At 44.5% G+C, this 22,840-nt stretch overlaps 2 protein-coding genes across 7 annotated transcripts in view; one reads left to right on the forward strand and one right to left on the reverse strand.

The window, feature by feature from the left end:
• Positions 1–2,853, forward strand: part of LOC118367075 (electrogenic aspartate/glutamate antiporter SLC25A12, mitochondrial-like) — a 21,500-nt gene extending 18,647 nt beyond the window's left edge. For all 4 annotated transcript variants that reach the window (XM_035750081.2, XM_035750082.1, XM_035750080.2 and 1 more), the window contains 2 exons: positions 129–219; positions 2,213–2,853. In XM_035750081.2, the coding sequence (XP_035605974.1) occupies positions 129–219; positions 2,213–2,426 (305 nt within the window). In that variant the 3' untranslated portion in view covers positions 2,427–2,853. The remainder of the gene's footprint in view (positions 1–128; positions 220–2,212) is intronic.
• Positions 2,749–22,809, reverse strand: LOC118367076 (dynein, cytoplasmic 1, intermediate chain 2a-like). Of its 3 annotated transcripts, none has more exons than XM_035750084.2 (17): positions 22,645–22,809; positions 20,507–20,624; positions 20,082–20,196; positions 19,242–19,332; positions 17,878–17,937; positions 17,420–17,535; positions 12,407–12,493; positions 12,025–12,187; positions 11,792–11,891; positions 10,660–10,785; positions 9,461–9,607; positions 9,160–9,273; positions 8,590–8,723; positions 5,361–5,505; positions 4,922–5,062; positions 4,577–4,702; positions 2,749–3,815 (listed from the first exon to the last, which is right to left on the reverse strand). In XM_035750084.2, exons 2-17 carry the CDS (start codon positions 20,612–20,614, stop codon positions 3,702–3,704), a joined length of 1,887 nt encoding a protein of 628 aa, XP_035605977.1. In that variant the 5' UTR covers positions 20,615–20,624; positions 22,645–22,809; the 3' UTR covers positions 2,749–3,701. The 3 variants fall into 3 exon arrangements, with proteins under 3 accessions (XP_035605977.1, XP_035605978.1, XP_035605979.1); XM_035750085.2 differs by lacking the exon at positions 22,645–22,809 and adding an exon at positions 22,442–22,599; XM_035750086.2 differs by lacking the exon at positions 17,878–17,937.
• Positions 22,810–22,840: the final 31 nt, after the last annotated feature.

Here is a 22,840-nt window from a genome sequence, read left to right on the forward strand (position 1 = left end):
CGCTCCACAAATGAGCAGTTTCATGACCGGGAAATGAGGCACTCCTTGGCTCCCATAATTGCTCTCTTGAAGACATCAGAGAAAAAATGTGAAATCCCACATTGTAATTTCAAAGTCTCTCCCACCAGCCCGTGTCTGCAGGTCCTCGCCACAGTTTGGTGTAACCTTGGTGACTTATGAACTCTTGCAGAGATGGTTCTACATTGACTTTGGAGGACAGTGAGTATTTCTGTCTGGTTCACCAAGTGGCAATTTTAGTATGTAAATCTTGGTAGGGCAAACAAAACAAACAAATGGGGGATGCATGCCAGCAAAGCCACTACACAACACTAAACAATACATTAATTGCACTATAACCGTGACAAATGGTGCCCACAAACTGTTAAGGCCTACATAAATCTGTCCCAACAGCAGAGCTTTCTTTTCAGTACCATGGAGTGAATCCTTACCACCGCTACACCTGGCTATCAGCAGACACTTTTCTGGCAGTGAAACTGTTCATTCAGCCTCATTTACTGCCTTTTAAAAAAAACATAGCTGTTACGGCTGACTTGCTTAAACAAATGTGGTTTCTACTGACAATTTAGATGTACAAACTATGGCATAAGGGAATGACGAGCGCATAAGAGGCAATCCGTAATTTTGATTAAGACATTAATGAGCGAGCATGGACGGACATAGCTATCAATATAACTATTTGTTCAGCACTTTCAGAATTCAGAACAAGTCAGAACCATAGGATAAAAAAAGGGGGCCATATAAGCAGACAATGAAAGCCCTTACAATATTAAATGATAACAATCCTCTAAAACAGGCGACATGTGCACCACGAAGTCAGAACGGTAGGCTAAGTTATTAAGGGGAAAGGGACCAAATTATTAGAGTGAGGCACATGGGCTACTTACAGCTTACTACACAACATACACTTAGTATTAGTTTCTTAGCTACAGTATACATATCTCCCTGGCATATTACATCATTTATGCAGCAGAACACAAGACATTTTTGGACTCACCGTTCTGCTGTGCTCACTTGAACAGGAAGGTGGCGCAGCCGTTTTTCTTGTGGGCAAATTTTGTCATGAAACAAAGTCTGGCCTTCTGTGGATTTATGGTGCTTTCAAGACAACTGGGAACTCAGAAAAAAACAAGGATGAATCATGACGTGTGATCTTCAGGTCGGAGCTCCAGAAAGAGGCTCGAGTTCCCAACTTGGAATTCCGAGTTGGATGGCTGTTCAAAACTTATTTTCCTAGTCAGAGAGCCCCCCCAGAGTTCCCAGTTGTATTGAACTCAATGAAGTCTGAGATTTCCCAGTTCCAAGTTTTGGACGTGGCAGAAGTCATGCTGGATTGACAGCATGGCCAATGTATTCAACCTTTTCTGGCCCATGGTGTTGCGTGTGGATGTTTATCCTTTTAAGCTTGGAAAAGAGACCCTTAAACCCAGACTTGGACAACATACCCTCTCTCCCGAATAGCAGGGGAAGCAAAATAGGGATTTCTCTTCAATACTTGCAGTTAGCCACTGATTCCTTCCAAACCACTCATTGTTGAATTTGCGATTTCCAACTTGTTGTGTAATGTCCAATGGCCGATGAGCACCGATACGTTTGATCTATAATTTTTCTTCATCTGACAAGGATTGAAAAGGATTTGCCAGTAGATTTGACGTAATGACTGCTTGTCTAGCTTGCTAGCTAAGATTTAGAAAGTTTTATGTTGACATGAGTCTAATCAAAGATACGGGAGATATAATGGGATTTGACAGAATTGTATCTGTGGCCAATGACCTTGAGTGTTCTTGGATGGGTACATCTAATGTAATTCTATGGCAACACCCAAGGGGGCTTGAAATTTCTAGCTCCCATGAGTGACAGAACACTGAGCCAATCACGGCACAAATAGAGAAGATTACCAACCCCTACGCTCTGTATTTTCCACTGGCTGCCCCTCCACCACAGAAAGCACTAAACTAGGCTAAAACACCTGCATTTTGGAGCTGCCTTACTCAAGCAAAAAAGAGACCATGTTTCTATTGCGGCTTTAACTATAAAAAAAAGAGTTTGCAAACTGATATGGAACACGTATTAATGCCAAAATAACATGTAAAACAGGCAAAACTTTGAATTACAGGTTGCCACTGGGTTCACCCTTAGTGAACTGAAGTATTGTCTGTATGTTAATTATCCTTCCTAAATCTTTTGCCCCCAGTCGCCCCACCGGCTCTGAGCCAACTCCTAAGTCGAGGATCTCAGACCTTCCCCCTATAAGTGCCGACCACATAGGAGGCTACCGTCTAGCTGCTGCCACATTCGCTGGCGTGGAGAACAAGTTTGGTCTACACCTACCCAAGTTCAAGTCTTCTGGAGCGGTGTCTGTTAGCCAAGCCCCAGCCCCGACCAAAAAGGAGCCTACAGCCTCATAGGCTGTCTGTCTCCCCCTCAACACTTAACTGCTAAATGGCTGCATGCTCCTTGAGTCAGGTGTCCTAAAATATCTGTCCCTTCATTCCTCTGAAATGGTAAAGAAAATGGTCTCATTTGAAATACTTAACTCTGAATGCTGCATGAATAGTGCTTCCTTGGTTAGTCTTTGTATAGCTCGCACAATGTTACTGTACATTTTTTATTTCTGTGGAGAGGCATTTTTCATTGAAAATGAGTGGTCACTACAGCATTCCTCAAAGCGAGGCTGGTGAGGATGTCATCTTGTCAATCACATTTCAGAGACTTGAAAGGATGTACAGATGTTTTCAAAAGTATTTATTTTGAAATCATGACCAGGGTTTTGGGAAATCATTTAAATGTATCGATTGTATTTTGTTGAAATAAATCAAAATGGCTTAATTTTAATTGTGAAAAGTACATTGACATTCTCTGTAATATCTAGGTCACACAAAGTAACGCTTTTGCTTAGACACGCCATAAAGTATGGATACTGAATTCATACTACACATTAAGCAATTTTCCAATACAGCATAATATCTTCAGGTAGTTCTCCCTCGATCGAACTTCTAAAGATTCTGGTTCTGATATCTTAAGTCTCAAATTTAGTTTAAGAGCAATAGTCAAGTTGAAGAAGGTTACAATTGTCCATATAGTACAAAAAACAAGTGGAGATCTTGTGCATCTAGGTTAAAGGAACATAGAAAACACTGGCTGATGTCTGAGACCACTATATTCCTGTGTGTAGTGATGGGTCTACTGCAGTTGAAGTGGACACGGGCATCGAAGCACAGATGGTGAACAGCAATCATGAGTCATGAGGACAGCAAACACATGCTCGAGGTGGTGTAACCACAAACAAGTCGAGTGGCCTGCGAAACTGAAGCTAAACCCACAACACTACCGTATGGATTCAGACATGGTACCTTTAAGGCATTCTGGTTTTTGAGTCGTTGAAAAAGAGTTCCAACTGATTTGTATTGCAGAGTAAGAAGATGGCTTTGTTTCTTGTAGTGTCTGAGGTTGATAGATAGCCCTGTTAGTTATCCCATCGGAGATTGGTGTACTTAAACCAGCCGAAGTAGAAGGCTATCCCAGTTAAGTAGCTATGTGTATTAAATCTGACTACAATGTTTCCAAAGAAAAGATGTCCACACGCCTGAACATTGTCGCAAATCTCGTCTTTTCCTCCAATCAAAACAAGGCTGACAATATGAAGCCTTTCTCTGGTCCCTAGACTGGAGTTTCCATGGCGATCAGGCAGAGAGACGCTGAGCGGCCAGCTCCTCTGCGTCGTCCCGGTTCTCGTTGATCTCCGCCAGGGTTCGGACGAAACGGGTCCACTCGTCGTTGCGTGGAACGGCGATTTGCTGGTGGGAGAGGAAGACAAAGCATTGATATGGGTGAAAATACTAACACATTGTTGAAACTGGGACACTTCCAGAGGGCATGGGATCACAGGCAATCTTCTAATTGTCACAAGAGACTTGACCTGTCAGTGGCAGAGATCAGGGTGGGGGGGGGAGAGCTGCTCTCTGCATCTGCAGCTCAATACTCAGTGACATGACTGACACACACTCAGACAGACCCTCTGGAGCAGTCTCCATCCAGATAGCTGGCCTCCTGACAAGACAATGGCTTAATTGTTGTCCGGAGAAATGGAGCATGAAGTATTACCAGAGTGCCTTCACCTCCACTTGAGATATAGGAGGAAAATAGGGAATAACCCCATTGAACATTTTAGATTTAGATCTCAATTCTTGCTCAAATGTCAATGTAAAACCTCCTTCCCAAACAAAAAAATAGAAAAACGGCCTCACTGCCAACTGCGTTTATTTTCAGAAAACTTAACATGTGTAAATATTTGTATGAACATGACATAAACTGAAGAAGTTCCATAGACATGTGACTAACTGAAACGGAATAATGTGACCCTGAACAAAGGGGGGGTCAAAATCGTTTATGGTTCATTGAACAAGCATGGGAAACAGCCTTTACAATGAAGATATTTGGATTTGACAAATTATCTTTGAAAGACGGTCCTGAAAAAGGGACATTTATTTTGTTTGCAGTGTTTATGAAGAATGCCATGCATTTTTATTGGCACAATAAAGGCTCTTAACACACTCACCTCTCCAACATCATAGACCAGAATCTGTCCATCAGAGTCTCCCACGGCAATCTCTTTGCCGGAATGGGCCCATCGCACGCGGTTCAGGGCTGGGTTCCCCTCCACTGTGGTACTGGCTGTAGGAACCTGCAAAAGAAACACCTCATCTGTCAACGCCAATACTGATGACTGACTGGATTTCTGTCACACTATGGGCCAGTTTCCCAGACACAGATTAAGCCTAGTCCTGGACTAAACGGCACTATCAATGGAGAATCTGCCAGGACCAGGCTTAATCCGGGAAACCGCCCATATAGATGCTGCATTGGTGCAAAACCTGTGGTAAAGAGGGCATGCGCCAGGTACCTCAGTGTCGTTGTTGAGGTTCCACAGGTCAAGATGGCCCACTCCATCCACACACGCAAACAGCGCCGGGTGAGTGGGAGACCACATGACGTCGTAGACGTAATCCGAGTTGTCCTCGAACGAGTACAGCGGCTTGTTGTTCTGAAAGAGAGAAACGTAGTAGGTGGCACCTGAAAACATAGACCCATTGAACTGACCATGCTAAATACAATTATCTGGATCAATGCAATAAAATAAAAAAATAAAAAAGATGCAGCATTGTGGGCTTAAACAGGTCCAAATTCAACCACATATTTTCCTTCCTAAATGGCAACCTATTCCCTATTTAGTGCACTACTTATAGGGCTCTGGTCAAAAGTAGTGCACTATGTTGGGAATACGGTGCCATTTGGGACGCACAATAGTAACAGCAGGCTTTCTAATGGAGACGGTACAGTACCTTAGTGCTCCACAGCTTGACGGTCCAGTCGAAGGAGGAGGTGACAAACAGGTGGGAGAAGTCGACGGGCCCGGTCGCTGTGTGACAGTCTATCCCTGTGATAGGCCCGTGGTGGCCCTCAAACATCTCACTGATCCCTGCTTTACTGTGGCCCAGACATACAGCAGATAAGAAAGCAATAATTAGCAAACACCACGTTCCACTTCTTAAAGAACCCCTCAATGAATACATTAACCAATAAGAGTCTAAGCCCTAAAAAATAATCACAAGGAAGTTTGTTCTGAAGTGTCTGTCCTATATCTGAGAGATAAGAAAGATAAGGAAACATTGTATTATTATTATTATTTTTTTTACATGCATTTATTTCACCCCTTATTTTTGTCATGTGTCTAAGCCCTGTCTAAACCGGGGGAGTTCTGCTATGTATGTATGTATGTATGTATGTATGTATATATATATATATGGAATTGTTTTAAGAAGATAATTTAGCTATTTCATTTATAATTTTAAAACCCCTTGAAGTATCAAAAATAAATATTTGGCCTTAGCACTATTAGCCCATTCAAAACAAATGTACACACCATGCTCTTCAGCACTCGCATATTAGTGTGTAACCCAAACTGTTGGGACGCTGCAGACAGAAGTTGGCAGATCAGCTGTACCGACTTCAGACGATTCCCAAGACGCTTGTGGGGGTCATAGAGCAAAACGAAGACCACCACTGTGTTCCTGAAAGTCTCATTTTCAATAGAGGGGCCATAATAGTTTGTAGGCCAAACCGTTCTTACGCTACAGATGATTTTGTGAGAAGACCGATTTTCAGGATGTGTCATGGTCTGACAAACAAAAAAAACCTATCTTTCTAGCTTAAACAGACAGACTTATGGGGATTTTTTAAAATTATGTTAGATTTCCACAGGGGAGCGGGTATCAAAATTAGGTGTTTAACATATATACTTAGTGTACAAAACATTATGAACACCTGCTCTTTCCATTACATATACCGACCAGGTGAAAGCTATGATCCCTTATTTCTTTATATATATTTTTTTGAATTTTACCCCTTTTTTTCTCCCCAATTTCGTGGTATCCAATTGTTAGTAGCTACAACCTTGTCTCATCGCTACAACTCCCGTACGGGCTCAGGAGAGACTGAAAGTCATGTGTCCTCCGATACACAACCCAACCAAGCTGCACTGCTTCTTAACACAGCGCCATCCAACCCAGAAGCCAGCCGCACCAATGTGTCGGAGAAAACACCGTGCACCTGGCAACCTTGGTTAGCGCGCACTGTGCCCGGCCCGCCACAGGAGTCGCTGGTGCGCGATGAGACAAGGATCTCCCTAACCCGGACGACGCTAGGCCAATTGTGCGTCGCCCCACGGACCACCCGGTCGCGGCCGGTTACGACAGAGCCTGGGCGCAAACCCAGAGTCTCTGGTGACACAGCTGGCGCTGCAGTACAGCGCCCTTAACCACAGCGCCACCCGGGAGGCCCCAGCTATGATCCCTTATTGAAGTCACTTGTTAAATCCAATTCAATCAGTGTAGATGGAGAGATTCAAGGTTAAAGCATTTTAAAGCCTTGAGGCAATTGAGACATGGATTGTGTACGTGTGCCATTCAGAGGGTGAATGTGCAAGAACGGGGTGCCTTTGAAAGGGGTATGGTAGTAGGTGCCAGGTGCACCAGTTGGTGCCAAGAACTGCAACGCTGCTGGGTTTCCCACACAAAAGTTTCCAGCATGTATCAAGAATGGTCCACCACCCAAAGAACATTCAGCCAACTTGACACAACGGTGTGAAGCATTGGAGTCAACATGGGCCAGCATCTCTGTGGAACGCTTTTTACACCTTTTAGAGTCCATGCCCTTACGAATTGAGGCTGTTCTGGGGGAAACTTAATATATTAGGAAGGTGTTCTTAATGTTTTGTACACCTAGTGTATACTGTGATATCATTACCAACTAAATATACTGTACATTAAATATGCCAGCATATACAATGAACAAAAATATAAACACAACATGTAAAGTGCTAGTCCCATGTTTCATGAGATGAAATAAAAGATCCCAGAAATGTTCCATATGCACGAAAAGCTTATTTCTCTCAAATTTTGTTCACAAATCTGTTTACATCTCTGTTAGTGAGCATGTTATCAAGGTAATCCATCCACCCGACAGGTGTGGCATATCAAGAAGGTGATTAAACAGCATGGTCATTACACAGGTGCACCTTGTGCTGGGGACAATAAAAGGCCACAACATAATGCCAGAGACGTCTCAAGATTTGAAGGAGCGTGCAATGGGCATGCTGACTGCAGGAATGTACCCCAGCAAAATCTTTGAAATTGTTGCATTTATATTTTTCGTTCAGTATATTTCTGAATTTTATAGTACACAAGGTTTGGTTAAGACCTCCTTTTTGTCTCAATTTACTTTGAGAATAACATTTAGAGAATTCCCCTTTTAACATGCCTGTAGTTTCCCAGCCCAGTGGGGAAAGAGAGACAGCATTCAGCTCCAGAGTCAAATGTTGCAGAGCGGTGGCCCTGATAATTACGCAGAGAGGTAAATACCCAGCATGAGTGATGCTTATGCGTTATTAACTGGGATGAGAGTATCATACCATTGTAAATGAGGTGGAAAAATCAGTCCCTCAATTACCGAGGTGAACCTGCAACGCAGAACCTAGCAACTATCCCCTCTCGGCGGTCTCTGGGCATAATGCAGGACATTAACGTTAACACCGTAGCCGTAGAGACCAGGCTCTCCGTCGCGGGCAGCACTCCCAGTTCAGCCATGTTGCTCGCCCCACATGCGGACACACTGACTGTTCGCTCAAACGAGAGCATTGTGCAACAAACTTCAGATTCTAGTCTCTTTGGGACACCCAGTTTTAAACAAACTCCCTCACTCAGAGGGAGAACTCCTCCAAAAGAAAAGAGGGAAAAAATGATTTGTTTCCCCTCCATGTGTGCCCTGTTTAGGTTGGGCGACCTTTACAAACATAACTGACAGAAGCTAAAGCAAAACAGGATGACTGGGGTAGGAATGAAAACCTCAAAACAGCAGGAGATCAAGTGTTGGATTCATATTGCTTGGGGAAGTGAGGGGGATATATTTATGTTTTAAACCGGGGCCTAACAAGCCTCCTCAGTTTCCTGGAGGTGTCTGTCCAGCCAGAGGGGACGAGGACGGGGACAAAGGGTGGGGGGGGTGTTGGTGTACCTTCCATGACGACACGCCATGTAGACGGAACCGTCCTCGCTCCCCACCGCAAAGTTGTTGACATCCCCGAGGGGGAAAGACATGGAGGTGACAGCGACGGCCTTCGACTGCTTCAACACCAGCTCCAGGCTGTCCTGTAGAGTAGGGGGAGGGCGGGAGGGAGCAGAATAACATTCACAACCAGCTCTCTCTGCGCAGCCTGCATGCTAACACACACACTACCCTAACCACAGCCTATAAATTTCACTTGACAGGTTATTAATGCAGAATTTAAACTCAGCTAGCACTTTATAAATGATTAACATTTGACATGGGTGGGTTTGGCAGCGGCGTGGGAACAACATTGCTAGCGGAGATCATTTCCTTGACTTTGGGAAAAAAATAATAATAATAAAAATAAATAAAACAAGAGTTGAGCGCAAAATTAAAGGTTTTACGTAAAACAAAAGGGTTCTAGTGAGGTCCCGGTGTTTGACATGCCCTATGAATGGGCCGACGTGTTGTGTGCGCAGAACGGGCTGAACGGTCTCATGTCAGTGTGGTGGCGGGCAGGTGACTGATGGGTGGTACCTGCGGCTGAGACAGCATGTCCAGGCTCCAGGAACACATCTTGCCGTCGGTAGAGATGCTGATGAGGTTGTTGGCGTTCTGGGTGCCCAGCACGTTCACACAGTACACTGGGTGCTGCATAGAGAGAGAGAGAGAGAGAGAGAGAGAGAGAGGATCAGGGCCCCACAATGAGGCTGTTCACGACACGCCAACGAAACCATGTTCCTGCACTCGCCTCTAATTGCCATTGTGTGTGTTAAATGCAACTTGAGGTCAATATATATTCTGGTGATGGTTGATTGACATTCCATCCCAGTGTTACCGTGTGTGCTGCGGCTGACAGGGGGGTCCTCTGTACAGGGGTCCTCTTGTTGCTCCGGTTGTCCCACAGAACGATCTGCCCTGAGTAGGTGCCCCCCACCACCAGGTTAGGGTGGAACTTGGCAAAGGCGGCCGACATCACTGCAGACTGGCAGAGAGAGGGGGGGAGGGTGAAAAAGAAAAGAGAATGCCATGTTAGCGTCTGCTGAGATGGAGAGCACAGGGGAATGGCGACAGCTCTCCGGTAATATACGTCTAATGTCACCTCCAATCAAAAACTGCTGTGTGCAGTCCCCATTTCAGTCCTGCTCAAAATAACATACAGACTTGAGCCATTCAGGCTCCTGCAGCAGTATACCAGCTTGCTGTATAACGGGCTGCTTATTTTCATTTGAAACTAACAATCCCGTGGTTTCCATGACTCACACTTCACCACTCACGGCAGAGCCTTCTGCTGGAGGCTGCTCACGACAGGATAGGTCTACATTATTCATGCTAGTTTATTATTTGTAAAATATCCTTCCTTGCTTTCTGGGTTACTGGTCCAAGCCCCACCTTCCCCGTAGCCTGAAACACATCCCCTGTAAATCCTAAAACATGTAGTCGTCATATGTAATCATTAATTCATCAAAGTACCATTTTTCTTTTTTTTAACACAAAAGGTGACACCTGGTGAGGAAAAATTGCATTTCCCGCCCACTTAGAGGCATGAGGAAAAATGAATTCAAACTTCTGCTCAGTTTTATTTCGTCGGCGCAATGTGCCTGGGACTACATCCGCTCTGGCAGCAGCAACATGTGGTTCTACTCAACCTGCCTTGGTCTGCGAACCGCAGGGCATGCAGTATATTAAGGCAAGCTCGCGGAGGAGCTTCTCTCTCTGCTGAACACAGGGCCCTTGTTTAGACACACATGATAACCACTCCAGCCCTGCACAGCACACTTAATACGACTGCTGCAGCCTCTTGGACCCCAGTCAGCTATTACAACACTGCTCTTCTCCGGCGCCTCACTAACATGTGTTTGTGGATAGATGTGGAGGAGGTGAATGCCAGCCCGGTGAAATCACAATGTGGATATAAGAGAGGGGGGTGGAGGTGAGAGAGAGGTGGGAGGGATAGTTGGCGGTGTGCCACACTCGTCAGGGAGAAAGCCACCCATGCGGCAGAGGGAAAGGGAGGGCCCTGCGTTGCTTTAGTACCTGGCAGTGGAAGACGTACTCCGGCGTGTTCTTCTTGTACTTCATGTTCCAGACCAGGGCCACCCCGTCCGGCTCGTGGGGGGCTTCCTCGTTGTTGTTGTATGAGGCAACCAGCAGCTCAGGATACTGGTGACAGACAAATCAGCCCAAATGAATGTCAAGAGGAAGTAGTCATGGCCCCCAGGCTTGGCTCCATGTGAACAAGCCTCCCCTGCCCTCCGCGGTGCCGGTGAATGCCTAGCAGAATGCGTAACCGCCCCTCCTTCAACAAGATTTATGGCCGGGAAACTTTTCCCCAACAGCGCAGTCTGGTAAATAACGTTTGGATGATACAGCTTTGCATAATGTTAAAGGACTAGAGCCTAGACTTCTGAGAGAGCCGAGTGAACCACGGTAGTAAAGTTGGCCACTCCAGGTCGTTGGCCACTCCAACTCAACCTTCCCAGTGCACATTTAAAACACAAGGAGAAATAGCGGAGGAAAGAAAGGCTTTAAAGACCTGCTCTCAACCACTTACCAGATGTAAACAAACCATTAACCTCTGCTGCTTCTCATATTGGAACAACTGAAGTTTACAGTTTGTGAATACACAATTAAACACAAGGGAATGGATTTTGCTCTAAGCGAACGACGTAGTGGTGAACAATGAGTTGGTGTTCAATCACTGACCGAAGCCATTGCAGAACTATGAATCTAATGAAGGGCGACGTTAGGGGAAACATATCATTGCGAGCTCGTACTCGTATGTAAGTGACAATTTGTGCATGACACAGTCCCAGCTCCAGGAGGAACATGGTTAAATGTCTAATATATAAAATAAGTCCCATGTATATCATACAGAATTAGGGCAGTGGTGAAGGAGTTAAAGACTCAACAATACATTTACATACTTCATTCTTACAATACCAATGGCATCCTAACACACAAAGACAGATTGACATGAGTCACAAAGACACAGGGGCCAGTGAAACCATAAATAACTATTGCTTGCATTGTCACTCAGTGACTGAGTCAGTGAAAAGGTTGCATCATGAGCCAACGCTGACAGACGGGTGCTGTGTAGGATTGGAAAAGGGAAGCTGATCCTAGATCTGCACCTAGGAGACACTTCACCCCCGGAGCATGTTTTTACCTGAGCGGACCAGTCCAGACAGGTGACCACACGGTGCTTGGACCAGCGCTCGTCCATAAACTGCCTGTTCAGAAACAGCTTGGCCCCTGCCTGGATCTCACTAGAAAACAGCATAGTCACAGTCATAACAATACCACACTCCTTCCTATTACTAAACAGCGACATGATTTAGCCCTTTTCTACTCAAAAGGTATCAAAGAAATGGGACTCGTCTATCGGAGAGCTTTCCTAACCCCTCCTTCTCCTCCATCTCGCGACCACTGTAGTCGAAGAAGACGTCCACATGTTCAGACAGGGCCCGCTCCACGATGCGGGTGCTGTGGTCAAAGAAGGTTATGAACTGCTCAGAGTGGAGGATCTGCAGCTTCTCCTCCTCGGTCAGCTCTTGTGGAGGTGCTACAGACAAAAGGACAGGAAACGTTACGGGCAAAAGACACAGAATCATCTAACAGGTTTGAGTTGTCTCATTCAAATTTTAAAAAGTCCAAAACAAAGAAAGGGACGTCATACAAAACTTTGATGTAGAAATCCCACAAAAACGGTTTGCAAGATTATTCAATGAAGAGGACGTCAAAGAGATCCAATTGTTATTCGTTTAAACACCACAACTCCTACCTTCCTCCTCCTCTTTCTGGACAGGTTTCTCTGTTTGGGCCTCAAGCACTTGTGGTGGAGCAACTTCCTCCTCCTCTTCTTCTTCCTCTGTTGGGTCAAAGGTGCATGATTTCAGTTGAACACCACATAAATCTGGCAATGCTTTATATTTCATGGTTGAGACAAAATGAGTGACGCCAAATTTGACAGTGACAAATGAGCAAAGTTACGGCTTATTTGAATTACAATGGTTTGAAGTGACAACTGATCCTGCAATTCTGTGTCAATGTTTGGCTCATTCCTAATGAGTACTAGTCTACCGCCACAACGTTGTTTTTCTCTTCAATATAACACACTGAATGTTAAGCAGGCTAGCATGGGTATGGGAATGAAATTATTCTGTGTCTTATCTCCCATTCGTTTGGTTTGACAACACAATGTCACCTCTCTGAAAGGACCTGCGCCTCTAAAGTTGTCATTTGTGTGGAGGGGGTGACGCAGCAGGGGTCTGGGTCCTAGGGTCCCCCCCCCCCTTTCCCCCTCTTCCTGTTAATGAGACGCAGCTATTCAACATGGGGCTTGCACTTGTCAGTGCAGCCATATCCTCCATGTCCCAGTAACAAGTCCCCCCTTCTAACCAGGCCAGGGGCCGGGGCCATGGTCCGGGGCCAGCGGGCGGGGAGCAGCTGCCCAGGCCCACTCCCAATGGCCTGACCAGCTGACAGGACGGTGCTAACCAGATGGCGCTGCTTGGATTGTCTTGTTCTACAACAAGGTGGCATGAGGATGGCACAGAGGTTTCCCGCCTGGCCGCCCCTAGACAAGTCTCTCTCTGAACGGCAAGCCTGTGCAATTACCGCCCCACCGGGGGGTCCACAGACTGCTATTCAACCTCGTAGAACGTACGACAAAATACAGCTTGTAGGCCGGACCAGCTGGCAAAACCACACGCTGGCTCAGACACACTAGACAACTCTGCTATCTCCAACACATCACCGTCCCCTCTCCATACACGCCTCTTCAATGCATAAATAGGCCGTCTAAACAAACACATTCACGTGGCTGAGAAAATGTACAGTGTGTTACTTCCATACAATTTTAGAGCTCTACGTATGCATAGTTCATCTTTAATGGCGGCAGTGTTGCACACAACCTTTCCATTTCCACTGAGATCTATGATAAAGTAATCTGTCACTTTTCCCATATAAAGTGATTCTCTTCCCTCCTTCCTATTAGGTGGGAGGGCGTTGGGTGCTCTGATAAGTTTACAGAACTGTGTTGATGACGAGCCATTTCAAAATGGACGGCCGTACCCTGAGACCCAAAGGAGAAGGTTAAAATCTTTCCTTTCAAGGGCCTCAATCAGGCTTAAAGGAAAACAGTAATCACTGTCTTTCAGCTGGGCCCGGCCGCGCTCGTCAGCCGTTTCCCCCGGCGAGGCAGGCAGAGCAATCAACCTGCCAGGCATTAGGAGCGGAAAGACAATCTGAAAATAAAGGGTATAATGCACCTGCCAACCAAAATGGCCATTTGGAGAAAAGCTAGTGATCCTGGTGACCCTGCTGGGGTAAGAGGACAGAATCAGGGGTGGGGTGGGGGGGGGACATTTAACAGAATTCAACACGGATCAACCATGTCCTGCACACTAACACCTCCCCTCAAAGCAGGCCCAATTATGGCTTTTGTACCAGAGAAATAAAAGCTTTTGGGGGGGGGGGGTGCCGGGAGAGGGAGGTGTAATCACAGTTCTTTGTCAATAGACACTATATTAATGCAAACGAGACGTGGCCCCAGTGTGTTGTTCACGTACAAAACTAATGACCTTTACTCCCCACTGCAGGTGTGTCCGTCGCCTCCACAGCCACAGGATGGACAACACAAATCTGACTTCCACATGTCAGTTTACTAAAGGCTGTTCCACAAACCTCAGCTTCCATCTGCTGGTCTTTCTAGATGAGCTGAGGAGACAGCACACAGTCTGTCAGTAGAGAGAGAGAGAGAGAGAGCCCACTTAGCGCTAAAATACAGAACGCGCCTTGGCGTCATTCAATTCACCGCTAGTTTTCAATCCGTAAATGAAAAATGTCCTTCCCCTTCAAGTCTAAAGTAAACATAATTACTCATAACAACTGTTCACAAACCACATACGAAAAGGTTCCTTTTCATTCGGGTTCTCCTATTTCTTGCATTTGCCAGCTAAAATGAACGGCAAAATAATTTGACATCTCGGAAAAACCATCATAATGCTGCCATCAGAAGCAGGTCAAGCTCCAAAATAGGTTTACGTGCATAGCATATGCCTCCATCACATTTTCTACAAGTGTCACATACGGATTTACTAGAGGGACAACACAACCCGGGAGATTTCAGCAGTCACCCTACTGCTATTCTGATGAGCAGGTTAATCAGGGTTCAGTCTGCTTTAAAATGGGAGGCTTTGGTTGAGTTTATATACTTGGTTACCTCACTTTCTCTGCGTCTCTATCCCTTTATATAGGCTCTCTTTCTCTCGCAACAAACAAAGGATTGAGACAAAAATTACCTTTCTGAGAAGATGTGATTCAGCAAAAACACTAATATTATCTACACTAGAAATCTTTCTTTATGGTTATTTTTTCACATTCATACCTTGGAATAAACTCTACTAGAATTGATATGAGCATGCTGAAATCCTAGTTAAAAATGGTAGCCTGGGCCTAAACTTAATTCAACAATACAGTCAGTTAAGGGGTACTAATCATCAAGTGCCAAGCGCATGAAATGAGACAATGTTCAAAGAGTGCCACTTCGAACAAGAGGCTGTTGAGTTCCTTTAGTGATTAAAAGTTATAGCCTTCCCCTGAATTCCAAGTGATTAAAACAATTGAAATGAATCATATTTCAAATGTACTCAAATGCTCTCTTGTATTGCCTGAAGCCTTTTTCAAACAGAGTTCCAGGCAGACCACTCAATGAATTTCCCCATATCTTCTTCCCATAATTACAACCTCTTGTTAAGCAGCACTTATTGACATTGCATAGTCTACTGCTGATATAGGCGACCACAACATTTGATTTCTACACACAGGGTGGGCCTGATTCACTGCTTTTCCTTGCATGACCTGGAATGGGAATTACAACCATCCCAAATAAACAATGAGTATTACTTTTATAAATATTGTTGGGCCTAAGATTTATGGGCAAACGTCTCAAACTAATAGATACTTTCCCACCAGGTCACAACATTTGCATCTACACTGGACTCCTAGTAGCCTATATTAGAGAGTCTCGAGCAGTGCCTTTCAAACCTCTCCCATCAGACCCACCCAGAAGTTTCACAATTTAGTTGTAGCCGTGAACTATTTCACCTGATTCGCCTATTCAAGCCCTTGCTGATTAGTTGACAAGTTAAAAATCAGGTGTGATAGCTGTGGACTTGTTCAAATACAGGGAACGCCTGGGGGTCCCCCGAGGAGAGGTTTGAAAACCCCTGGTCTAGAGGATGGGAGCTGGAAGGACCAGTGCCCCCTATGTAAATTAAAGATGACTAATTAGCTTTTTGTGCCTTTTTCGGAGAGGGGTTGTTCTACTATGGGGACCATTTGGGATCTCCCTCTCCACCCCCGCTCTCTCTGTCGAGCATGGCACGGCAGCACCTCCCTCCAATGCCACCGCCCGCTGACCTTGTGTGCCGTGCCGTCGCCTCCTCTTGACAACATGATGAATCGCTCAAATCAGTGCACACGCCCGACTCCACCCCCAACATGGAATATGCACAGAAGGGTGCGAACAGGCGAGGGAACGCCGCCTCACCAAGTGCCAGGAGTGATGCCGCGAAAACGCACAATGTCACTGAGTGTGTTTTGTTATGTGCCTATTGGGTGAAGGGAAAAGACAGGGAAGCAAGAGAGTTGATGAAATGATTACAGAGTGACAGAGAGAGTGGAGGGAGGGGGGTCTAGTGTTGAACAGCCAGCAGAAACCATCCTTGTTTAACACAGTGTTACAATGCCCTAGAGAGAGAGTCCCTATGCCTCCACAGAACAGACAGAGAGAGCTCCACTCTTCATTCTTCACTGGGTCTGGTTGTTTTTCCCCCCAGAGTCACACAACTTGTTCACAGCCAGACTGCAGGCAATTGACAATCCTCAATGACAAATCACCACAAGTCATCTGGCATCGTTTCCACGGGAGATTGAAATGATAGGGAACAAACTTGGTTCTATGCAGTTTGAAGTGTGAAGGGGGAACTTAGAGGAGTTGCTTCACAAGCACAAAGACAACTCGCCCATGCAGGGAATCAACCTTTTGTTCATCAACCAATACTTCTACGGACACAAATCCACAATCATAACATTTTTAAAATCACTCACTGTGTAAATATATATATATGTATATATACACTCTTTTTAAACAGCTAGGTTACATTGCCCCTCTTTATAGCAGTAGGGTAGTCTGACATGTCTTGCTGATAAAGCAGTGTAAACAACTAAGATGGATTTCAGTCTGAGAGTGTTTGAACTGCATCTTAGCAAAGACAAACGAGGGGCGTAATCACAATATTGCACATGTGGACTTTGAGTAAATATGCTTTTCTTTTAAAGATACGCATAGACAACCACATGAAAGCTGCTGTGCAACAATAACATACATATTGACATGCTTCCAATACATTAGCCGAGCATGCACAAAGCACTTCCTATCTAGCCAATCTACTGCCTTTCTTCCCCATTCGCTCTGGCCCTCTCAACCTGCACATTTATTGTAGCAAGGCCCTATTGGTTTGAGGATGGGAGTTGAGAGAGGAGTGGGCATACGTGTGTGTATTTAATCTTTCCTTTGGTTTCTTATGTTTCTCGGGGGCCCCTGCAATTTCCCCCAGCTTTCATCTCTGTGCTCGGTAAGGCCAGATCATTTCCACTCCGTGTTCACTTCCTGCTCCCACAGGCCAGCCGGCCACATCTCACACACACACACACACACACACACACTTTAGTTGTGTTCTGAAAATATCAACTCCTAAAAGAGTCTAGAGGAGTTGAGTCAGGCTTTCACCTTCTTTCTGCTGGGTCATCACAGGTGTCTGGGTCTCCTTGGTGTACGACACAGTCTCTTTTGGAGGGAAGTCAACATGGGTGATCTTGGCCATGCCCATCTTCAGAGGTCCCCGCCTAAAAGCAGAGCACAACTTCAGGACACATGGAAGGGCCAAGGAGAGCTGAAACAATAACATAAACCTAGGGCCAGCCCAGACAAAGCACACAATGGTACTATCATATTGCCGCCTTTCCATTAGCACCTCAAAGCTGAAGTTGCCTTTAAGACCGATGGGGGATTTTGTCTTCTGATAATCACTTATTCGTGGAGAAGGAAAGGAAGGATAACAGAGTGTATGTAGGTCAAAGAAAGATGCCACCAAGCTACACACTTTTCTTCTGATATAAAATGGCGGCTTTGAGCGGGTCAAGAAGAGCAACAACACTAGAGGTCGAAAAGAAGGTAGTGTCCAATACCGCAGCTCAGAGTCAGAGTGAAGCTGAAGAGTGGACGGGTCAGAGTCCCAGTGGAGAGTCCTGGTTAGTGTCACAGCAAGAAGACAGCATTAGTGAGAGAAAGCAGGCATAACCCAGAGGATACATGTTAGAACATATACACGCAACATGCCCACACTGAAAAACACTGGTTACAAACCAATTGATTGCATAGGATTTCATTTCAGAAACACTGCATGAATCATTTTACATAGAGGTTGGGAAAACGAGGTTACCACAACAACCCTCTAGTAGGCACTTCCACATTAAAAAAAAAAATAAAAAAAAACAAGGACAGTATCCGTTTAAAATGCGTGGACACAGGTCCTGAGAGTGTGATGACACGGTGTAATTAGGCAGCCTGAGGGACTGGCGAGGCCTGAACTGTGTCACGCCAACAGCTTGAACTCCCACGTGAGGGAGCGCCCTGCGGGGAAAACATGACCTCCATGTGTGTAGGAAATGGCCACGCTGCTGAGGGAAACGAGTCAACACGTAGAGCCTTGGGGTGGAGGAAGAGCTCCCTGGCCCTGATGGGACACTGGGGGATCTAGAGTTTCAGCAGAGGGGCCGGGGCTCTAATTAGGGGTTAAGATGTCCCCCAGGCATTGCACAGTCCTGCTGTTTTATTGTCCATTTAGGACCATCCTAATGCAACAGAACACAAACAAAATGAACATGCACAACCTCAGCATAAGCTAGTAATCATTATCTTTAATGGTACTGCATATACCATGCAACACCATGCTTCAGATGGGATATTGTTAATGTACACTCTTCGATGTATCAGCTTACCCTGTGTAGTGCTATACGAATCTAGAACTATGTGAAACCTCGGGCTCTGCAAAAACTAGTTTACTTTTACAAGTGCGTCATGCTAGGTTTTAGACTGCATGAAAAACCATGGCAAAGCGTTGTTGGTGGGCATTTGTGTGTTACTTTGAGAAGAACACCCGTACTGTGATCTCAAAAACTGTACATGTTTATGGGCATAGCTTATAAGGAAAATGCACATGTGTCAATTTAGTCAAACTAACTCAACGATAGTTTACATTTTATTGTAAGAACATTAGCAATATCTTACTAAAAACCTAGATGTGAGGTTACTGTTCCAGCTGTGACATGGATTTATAGAGAAGAGACCTGCTCAAACCTGTGATACACAAATCCTTCAAAATGACAGACATTAGGAGAGACAGTCCCTCGTTCATTCCTGCGATTAAAAGCACCTGCACGCATCACAACCTAAATTACAGCAACGCTGCACTCTGCTTAGAAGATGAAGGCTCTGCAGAGAGAAATTAAAGCATTTTGTCATTAAACATTAGACTGGGGGGTGTTTGTACCTGGGTCCCACGGCGCCGTCGCCCGAGTCTTGGCTCCCTGCCTCGCTTGGTGTGCCCACGGATTTGCAGGTTGGAGACATGGGAGGAGGGACTAGATAGTGAAACAGACAGGTATCCTCTGTTACTATGCGCAGAGGCTGGTCTGTTCACAATGGCGTAAAAGTACGTAGTGTTGTGGTACCAGGAGTGGTAATATATATATATATATACACATATATATGTTAATCTGGCATGCAAAAAGGCAAATAAGGAGTGGGTATGAGCAGCACAAAAGAGAAAATACAAAGAAGAATGGTTATATTTCATACAATATGGTGTGAAAATGCAAGGGAAAATTCAACAGTAAGACAAATACCAATAGTATTACAAACAACTAATCACACATCAGCATACCAAAAGTGAATGGATGAGACATGGTAGAGAAGTTGAGGCAAAAATAGAGTTGTCAAATTTTAAAATACAAACAAGTATTTAATCATGTCACTGTCATTTAAAAAACAAAAACTATTTACATTTCTAAGGAACCTTGGCAAACCTTAGATTTATTATATTTAATTTTCTGAATTCATTCATAGCATCAGTTCCCTACTTTTCTATCGCACAAATTCTGGTTTACACACTGACAGTCCTGGCCAGTCATTAGGCAACATTAATTAATCTACTATGGACCACTTCTGCCCCCTTCTGTTAGCTTGGTGACAATGTTCTCTCACATAAATCTCAGTTTAGAAAAACACATGTCAAGATTCAGATGGTCTACACTAGAGGCACAATACACGTCCTTGTAAATAGCAAATGTGCAGAGATCTGTTAAAAATCTGCTGGTACATGGTTTCTTACCAACAGGAACATCAGCTGACGTGATGCCCATGCTCTGCAGAAGGGCATCCGTCTCACGTCTCTTTTTCTCCAAGTCGGAGTCATCCATTGGGGCTGCATCTTTCTTCGAGTCAGCCTGGGAGAGAAGCAGAGCAGATACACAGTTAGTATCCTGGCTGTAAGCACGAGGAATAGAGGGTTTGATGGAGCGTTCGAGTCTGATAGTCCGAATTAGTTGCCTGGTTAACTTGCCTAGTGAAATAAAATGTTTGTTTTTTTTAAATTGGCAAGTTTAATAAAAACAATTAGTCTAGCCGTATAATCTGTACATTTTCCATGGAATCAAAGCTATTGTTCCTCTTTACACTCAAATACACCTACTCAGAAACTGAGCAGAATGCGCTAGGACTAGTTCAGGGGGTAAGTCCCTATAAGCATGTACTAACCTCTTTCTTTTTGCGCTCATCTTCCTTCCTTTTTTTCTCCTCCCTGATCTGAGCCAGGCGTTGCTTCTTCCTTTCAAGTTCTGCTTTTAGCTCGCTTTTGTCTGACATGATGCCAACACTGTAGGACACAAACACACTTCAGAACAACAAGATCAGTGACCTACAACATTTTACAGAAGTCTGATTTGCCATTATTTGTACAGGTGTTTTTTTTTGTTGTCTCTCACAAATAACCACGAGTTAGGCTATACATTGGAATATAGACTATAGTATGGTCAGAAGCACATTTCGTGAGCTGTTCTGAAAGTGTAATAAGATCACTCCTTTGTTTCAACGTTTCAAATCAACGAGAATAGCACCTGCTCCTTTGATCTACCAGGTCAAACCATTTAACTAGGGGGACCACTGCTAGGTTTTTAGCATGAATTAAGTTTCAGCAGGGCCCAGATAATTTGGTTCAAGAGCACACTACTGTCCAGGTAGAGAAAGGATGGATGCTCTTCCATTAACAGGGTCCTGACCATCTGGGCTGTAAAACCCTCTCCTGGTCCAAAGCCCCATTCAAGGCTCTTTTGTCTACTCAACTTCACAATGCACTCTTAGAGATTAAGTTGATAATTTCAAGAGGCTTTATCATTCTGCATACAGCATTAATCAACCCTCACATCCTCCACAGCACCTGACCCTTTCCAGATCTAACACAGAGACCACTTCAAGACATTTGTCCTAATTGCACAATTTAAAACAATGAATGGAGGTCTGAGCTATTATATTGAAATAGATGTGTAAAAGCCTTCCTTTTAAGATGGTCTGCGCAGTGTGAAACCCCTTTTGCACATGAAATTTGATCAACCTTGAGATAACAATGTGGTTGATGCAGCTGTGTTTATTTAACTCATATATTTGCATTCTGCTGACAAAAACAGACAATAAAACATGCTTTTAAGGTGTTAATTGTGAATGCAGACTTCTGCAAAAGGCAAATATATTTGACCTCAGTTAGCTAACTCTTATAAAAAAAGTGTTTCGTTTAAAAAAAAATGTTATAATACTTTTTAAAACAGAAGAGATAATCTAGAGCTCCAACATAAGCGATGCTGGCAAGAGTCGAGCCGAGAAGTAACTAGTCTAGCCACCACAGACACTGGTCAAGCCATGATGAGTATTGAGCAGCATATTCTTGCATCACATTTACTTCTACTAGAGCGCCAACATTGTGTACATATCCCAACATATGCGGAAAAAATGAGTTATTTTTTACTGACACAATTTATCGCGTTGGTAAACTAGCCGCGGCCCCACCCAGCCACTGACCCAATGAGGGAGTTATATTAACATGAGCCGCTGTGCACCGGACTAAAACCCGTGAGAAGTGAACGGACAAATACTGTGAGGGAGAAACGCAATCCTCAAATCGAACAGTCACCTGCGCCACTCGGGTCATGTTGTCAACAAGGCAGCATGGTGCATCGTCCATAAACATCTATTTTCCATCAAATATATGTTCGAATTTACAAACTAGTTTTCATTGGGAATATATATGTCTACACCTGTTGTTTACGAAGCATGTGACGAATACAATACGGCTTTATCAAAAGTAACCACTTTTGCATGCGAGAACACAGAATCCAACTCATTACTCCACGTGCTTAACCTAACTACGTCACTTTTGTTTGTTTTTAGCATACTTCGCCGACAGACAAAGCTGACGAAAGCCCAGGAGGCTTTCCCGAAACAATCTCCTACCACCGGGGCAACCCGGGCCTTAATCGAATCCCCTCACTGTGTGTAGTGACAGACATTTTTTAAACGAGCGAGCTAAATAATTGATGACTGACTTGGCATCCTGATCTCTTCAAGTTGATTAGGTAGCTGGATATGTCGCAAACACTTTATAACTACCGTTATTTAACATGAAGTTTTATTTCAGCTTACCTTGTAAAGTTAAGATTCTCAACTAACGTTAGCTAGCTATATCACAATGAAGTGCAAGTGAGTCAGCTCGGCCTGCTAGCCAGCCAACTCAAAGACAACGGAAGGGCTGGCATGGCGACTAAATCGCAAAACGTTTTTATTAGCAACAATATGTAAAACAAAAAAAGTACGCTCCACGTTTCACTTGTAGCTTGGTAACAAACCTGGTTTCTCCTAAGCTTTCCAATCGCTTGAATCAGGAACCCAGGATCCTTTCCTAAATTTGCCAACACAACCAATGCGGAATTACGAATACCGATGAGGGACATCTAGATTGATATCCGCAGCCGATTTGCTTGCAATGAGTTTACTGTTCCAGTGGGGAGCACTGTCTGCGCAAGGTTGTAAGATCCCAGTGGC

Source organism: Oncorhynchus keta, chromosome 34 (assembly GCF_023373465.1).
Source record: "Oncorhynchus keta strain PuntledgeMale-10-30-2019 chromosome 34, Oket_V2, whole genome shotgun sequence".
Lineage (NCBI taxonomy): Eukaryota > Metazoa > Chordata > Actinopteri > Salmoniformes > Salmonidae > Oncorhynchus > Oncorhynchus keta.

Excerpts from the sequence above, each read along its gene's own strand:
- LOC118367076 (XM_035750084.2), bottom strand. The coding sequence starts at position 20,614 with ATGTCAGACAAAAGCGAGCTAAAAGCAGAACTTGAAAGGAAGAAGCAA. Across the intron at positions 17,938-19,241 it reads GACGGCGCCGTGGGACCCAG|GACTCTCCACTGGGACTCTG; the intron begins GTACAAACACCC and ends GACACTAACCAG. Across the intron at positions 5,063-5,360 it reads TCAAGCTGTGGAGCACTAAG|AACAACAAGCCGCTGTACTC; the intron begins GTACTGTACCGT and ends TCTCTCTTTCAG.